The sequence below is a fragment of the Gallus gallus genome, chromosome 4 (assembly GCF_016699485.2).
Source record: "Gallus gallus isolate bGalGal1 chromosome 4, bGalGal1.mat.broiler.GRCg7b, whole genome shotgun sequence".
NCBI lineage: Eukaryota > Metazoa > Chordata > Aves > Galliformes > Phasianidae > Gallus > Gallus gallus.
Genome location: NC_052535.1, coordinates 8,861,971 through 8,867,970, shown reverse-complemented (window position 1 = coordinate 8,867,970; position 6,000 = coordinate 8,861,971). Strand labels below are relative to the sequence as shown.

At 40.5% G+C, this 6,000-nt stretch overlaps 1 protein-coding gene across 3 annotated transcripts in view; it reads left to right on the top strand.

The window, feature by feature from the left end:
• The first annotated feature begins 869 nt into the window (after positions 1 to 869).
• LOC101749809 (connector enhancer of kinase suppressor of ras 2-like) overlaps positions 870 to 6,000 on the top strand; it is a 176,869-nt gene continuing 171,738 nt past the window's right edge. For all 3 annotated transcript variants that reach the window (XM_040699584.2, XM_040699583.2, XM_046940483.1), the window contains exons 1-3: positions 870 to 1,028; positions 3,185 to 3,466; positions 4,341 to 4,414. In XM_040699584.2, the coding sequence (XP_040555518.1) occupies positions 3,300 to 3,466; positions 4,341 to 4,414 (241 nt within the window). In that variant the 5' untranslated portion in view covers positions 870 to 1,028; positions 3,185 to 3,299. The remainder of the gene's footprint in view (positions 1,029 to 3,184; positions 3,467 to 4,340; positions 4,415 to 6,000) is intronic.

Here is a 6,000-nt window from a genome sequence, read left to right as displayed (position 1 = left end):
CTACAAAACACCATTTTTTTTGTCATAGTCACCACTATTATCTGATTCACATGGATGAGACACTCATTGCTTTGCGGTGTGACAGCTGTGCTTGGCTGTCTGGAGCGTGGCTTGTCTTTCATGTCGCCATTAGCACTGCTGAAACGCACCACCCATCACCTTACTGTGCTGCATCCACTGTTTGGTCTCTATAAACAATCAGCAAGTATTGGTGAATGTCAGTGGGTTCATTTTTTTCCACATGGAGGAATTCGATTCCACCCCTTTGCTTCGTATGAACTTCCATGCCAGATCCGTTCTGTCAGACTGCCCCTCTGCTGCCATCTGTCACATAGCTACAACATGTCATGGCATACTGGTGGGAAGGTTCAACCTCTACTGCCATTCTACCAACATGACATCATGGGCCAACATAATAGAATGGAAGGCATTACTTTCAGAGCAGCCCATGTAAATGTCTTCAGCTGTATTTCATTCCACTTTTTAAGTGCATCCATGATGTATTTAACCTGAAACCGTATGCTCGTGTTTTCCGTAACAGCTATCAAATACTATTGCAGGATTTTCTTAAACTTACTTGCCTATAAAAATTTATCTCACAACATACAAGTGATTTCTTCATCAAAGGATACGAGAATAATTCTTACTAAATGAAAAATGTAAGAAATAGAAATGATTGCTCGATGTGTTAGGCCAGCTAACTGCTGTACTGTGTTTGAGCATAATCATTAATTGGAAAGTTATCACCAGCCATGAACTACACAAGAACATTTAACTGCCTCCCACGGTGACCATGAAAATACAGAGAGTGATGGTTTAATTAGTAATCCCAGAGATACGAGGCAATGCTGAAGAGCTAAAGAACAACCAGCATTACTGTGGGGAAGAAGGAGCGACTTGAAATCTTTCCACCCGCCTGTTATGTCTCAGGCCTTGGCTGGCAGAGACAACAGCAGTGATTGTGACCTGAAATTACTGGATTATGTTCTGTAGGCTTCTGACAACAACTGTGCACCATACAGTGAAAGGTCTGTTTCTTTTCCCTGCTTCAAATGCTTTACTTTGCTCCAATGCCTTTGCAGACTTCAGTCAGAAAGTATTCCTCATTTACATGACCTAGATAGAATAATAGTGAGAAAGATGTTCCTTGATCTTTTTTTTCTGTTGGTTTGCTGTATTCAGCCTGGAAGAAAAACGTAATCATGGGAATGCATTGTTTTTTTTATGTTGGTATTAGGAAACAATACAAGAGAGACTGGGGGATAGATCCAGGCAGAAGCCTTGCAGTAAATGGGCAGAAAAACACATGGAATAACTTTAGAGATAAGAAAGTTTTGCTTACATTTTTTAAAGTTTCTGGTTTAGGAACTTTTCACACTTGATTTTATTACCCTGACCTATGGCTGCCAATAACTGTACGTGGCCAGTGTAACCCTAGTGCCACCATGTTGAGAACCATGTCAGTAACAAGAAGGATAGCTCAATGCGTGGCTTATTCCGTGCTCACTCATTTCAGAATTAGCTGGCACACTGAACAATCTGTATTAAAAACTGCTATGCTCCGGCTTGAACTGTGCTTATTGAATCAGCTTGAACACATCTTGACTCCATTTGGCCTAAACTATTGGTCAGTAATATTCATTAATGAGCTTTATGGTTGGTCACAGGGATTCCATTTCTAACCTAGACAAGGCCTTCCCATGTCCTGTTTCTCATATGGTCGGGTGTGAGAAATAAATCTGTGTCAAAATAACAAAACAAAAAGCAGAGGAAACACCCAGGTACGGTTTTCCATGGACTGTCACAACGTACATATCCATGAAAGAAATTGAAGGAGCCTTTTAGGGGATTGATTACTGACAAGCTACAGCCATGCTCACTGATCTATGCACCAGATAATGAAGCTGAATATATGAATAAATCATTTGCTCAGGAAGGAGAGAAACAAAGTTACTACTTTTAACAACTTTAAATATTTAATTCCTGTAAAGTAGTACAAAAAGTAGATGGCTGCCCAGAATTTTGTAGAACCTCCAAATACAGAGAAACTGGGACTAGCCAGAAGAAAGAACATAGGAGAGGAGCTAGAAACATGGTGGTGAATAGCATATGAGTAAATGAAAATGCAGGCCTGCTTTTAGAGGAACACATCAGTAACAGGACATCTAAAAGTTTTTAAAAATTCTCATTCTGAAAATGGAAGTGTTGATTCTAAAATAATAGGTTTGAGGCTTCTTTTGCTATTGAAGCACAATAAAAATGAGTGGAAGTACGCCCACTGACACTGATGAGCTTTGAATTCAGACTCCATCTTCTTGCAAAACTATGTCAAAATATCAAAAAATGTCTGCCCAGCCAAGCATGGTTAGGAAGTGTGAGACAAAAGGACCTTGACAGAGCGTCTGTCAAGTTACAGGAATTGGGGAAACAGTCCAAGCAATCATGAAGACGTTTTCCAGTATACCATGTCCAAATATCAAATTCACACAGAACGTCGTTTAACTCAAATTCTTTTATATTTGTATTAAACTCAAAAGAATCTAAGAGAGGTGATAATTTTCTAAGAATAATTTTAAGAAAGAAATAGACCTAAACCAAACATCTTGCACAGTTTCCAGTAGCTGACAAATATTTGTTCCGTATATCTCAATTCTGGTCTGCTATTACCTAAAAAGAGAAGCACAGTGTGTTTCAAATCTTTGCTATTATTATGTCCATTGTAAATAGCTATTTAGAACTAAAGCTACTGAAAGTGGTCTCCCAAAACTCACAGAAGAAGCTGACATGCTGTTCAGCTGGAAACAGCAAACAGCCTTCTTGAAGGATAATTGATGTGAATCCTTTTCAAAAGGAGATCTGTGCTCTGAGCACTCAAAATACATCATGGAATACTAATCACACTACTTCCCAAAGCAAAAGAAAAATAAAAAAAGAAGGATAGAGTGCATCACTGAACTGAGATGGTGCGTCCCTTTGGAGACGTTTCAGGGGGAAGAAAGGATGCTTGTCTGCATTGTTATCTACATAGACTTAAAGAAGAAGCCTGAAACAGCATAGCACAAACATTTATATTTTATGTTCCCTCATGTAAGAAAGAGAGAATAGATAAATCAAGTACCCCTAGTGTGAGGGGTAAGTGAAGGAGACATGGCAATAATATCGTTTTTTTATTCTAATATGCTAGTGGAGCCTGAAACAGTGCAGGAGCAAAGGCGCGGGTGGAAGGTTACTAGAAAGAAAGCTGGAACTGCTTTGTTCTGCCCTTCTTCTGGAGTCTGAGTTTTCCCTCCAAAGATAAAATGGTGGGGCTGCGTATCTCTGACAACGGCTTGAACAGAAAGCACACACCTCTTCAACCACATGATGCAGAACACATGCTGCACGAGGCACAATCAATCACAAACGGGTCCAGAAGGTACTGTCCAGCATATCTCACCAAGATGCTTTATCTTCATCTTTTGATAAGGTAATAAACTTCATTAATAGGAATATTGAAAGTATTTTTATTTCTAACAGAAGGGAGAGTCTGTCTAACAGTTCCATCTCTTTCAATCAAAATACTTACTACGTTTGTCTGTTAAGAGCTCCGTAGCAGTGAAAATTGACTCCAACCTCCTATGCTGTCACTTTTCACTACAAACTGTGAGGATCACAGGAGGAAATAGGCTGGCTCTGAATGTGGCCTGAAAAGAAAGCGTTTTCTTCCAATAGTTTTATCCTGGTGAGACTTTTTAGCCTGTGTTTGACATTCTGAATTACATGATTATATAGGATAAGACTCCAGCAACATTTTGCATTGTAAAGATGGAGATGCTCAGCATTTTGCCAGATGCCAAGCGATACTCTGATATTTCTATCTTCTCTTTAAATTGAATGACAGTCAGCATATTCACAATGAAGCTGAGACAATCTGCTATCAAGTTACAGTGGTGATATTTTCCCCGATGAAGATCCCACAGCTTGTTGGAATAAAGCTCCTTAAAACTCAGTGCCTGGAATAGCTCCAGCTCCAATTGCTCTCTGTGTAATACAGTTTTATATTTGTGCCAGTCTAATAAGTAGATCACTGGGTAGAGGCTCTTGTAAGTAAGTCTATACGTACTGCACCATTTCCTGGCTCAGTGTGCTCCAGCGTTGCAGGCTGTGTGCAGTGGGGGAGGTGCCAGAGCTGATCAAGCAGTGTAATTTTATACATTACTGAATCAGTGCAGGAGAAACCTGAAGGGACAAAGCATCATCTTCTCTTTGGACTGCACTGTAAAATCCTACAGCTCTCTTATCCCAGCCATGCTCTGATACATTTTTTCTCTCCTTTTTCTGATTTTGGTGTGAATGATAAGTGATCTGATGATGGCTCTCGTTATGGAACCTATTAGCAAGTGGATGCCCAAGCAAGTAGTGGATTGGATGAAAGGTATGATTGTTTATTGTCATGCATTGTCTGTACTTTGGATCCTTGCAAATATGTATCTGCTCCTCTATTCTTTGTTTTGGGAAGAGTTTATTCAGTTTTAATAACCCATATGCTGCTTTGCACAGTAGTTTTCAGAGGCACGACTGAGGAGCAAGGCTGTTTAAGCTGTGCAGCATGTTGTCGGAATTTCTAAAGGGAACTGAGCAGGGATCTAATGCATCTGTTGGAAAACGCAGACATAAAGTGTTTGTGTCTCAGGGCTCCATTATGCATTGCACAGTGTAACGTTATTATGTTTGGCTGCTTTAAATTTGCCCTGATTAGGTCTGTTTTGTTCACGTCAGGTGATCTGATGCAGTGTCTGTGCAGCACTCGTGTGTAGTTTGGGGAGATACAAGGAGCGTAAGGTGCCGGTGGCTGGTCTGAGGAATCCTGATGCTTTGGTGACATGTCCTGATTCGTTCAGGCTTCCCAGCTTGTGCTGCTCTGTGCGAGGCTCTGCGTCTCCGGCGGCCCCGGTACCGAGGACAGTGCATCCTGCGCCCGATGTGGGGCGGGCAGTGGGAAGCGTGCGGTGCTGAGCATGGCTTCGCGGGGGAAACTCTTCCAGATAACTTGACAGGAATGACAATTTCCCTGCACATTTGCGGCTTCACAACACAGCCATAAGCTGTGACATGTTTTGTTTTATAATGCTCAGCAGTGTTACACACAGCTTGGTTTGGAGGGGAGGGGGAAGAATTGCTCAAGATGAGAAGTATTTTAAATGTCTCCTGAGTGAGGAAAATGTATTTCCACAGTGGAATGCATTACTGTTACACGCTGCTTCCAATGAGCTGCCTGTCTTAGAGACAAATGATTTCTGCTCTAATGGATCTCCATTATATAAGGAAAAGAGGTGCAAATTTTGTTTGTGAATTACTCACGGAAATAATTTCTGTAATGTGATTACTGAACTTATTGGAGGGATGAATTGGATGCCCAATATAATGTCCTTAAAGCTTTCAATGCGTTATCGTTAATAAGGGAATGGCTTGGATCTCATTTTGCTGAGATACACCTCCATACAGAACTGAAGTGGGACTGTTGGAGTGCCCATCAGCAGCACCGCACTTCTGAGCAAACTACTCTTTTGCAAGCAAAGCATACAGTATTGTGAAGTGAATTGTATCTAAGGGAATGTATGCCATTTGTATCCCAGGTGTTTGTAAACTCAGGTTAACTGGGTGTTAAGCAGGTCATTGGGGTGTATCCCAAAGCCATCAGGTGCAGGATTGATTCCCATATTCCAATGGCATTACTTGAAATCAGTACCTAATGTAAGTGCAGAGGAGACTGCTGATCTACACCTTTATTTCAAGTATGTAAAAACTTACAAAGTAGACCTTGTTATGCTATTTTAACTCATGAGTTGAATTGTTATGTAAATTGAATGTCAGTGTGTGTAATACTTGTTGCTTAATTTAAGAATACTCCCTACTATTTTTTATCCTTTTTGATGTAAACTAATTTCATCTTGGGGAACACTAATCCACAGGAAGCAAGAAAATCATACAGACAAAAGGTTCCTAAATGTACTGAGTTGT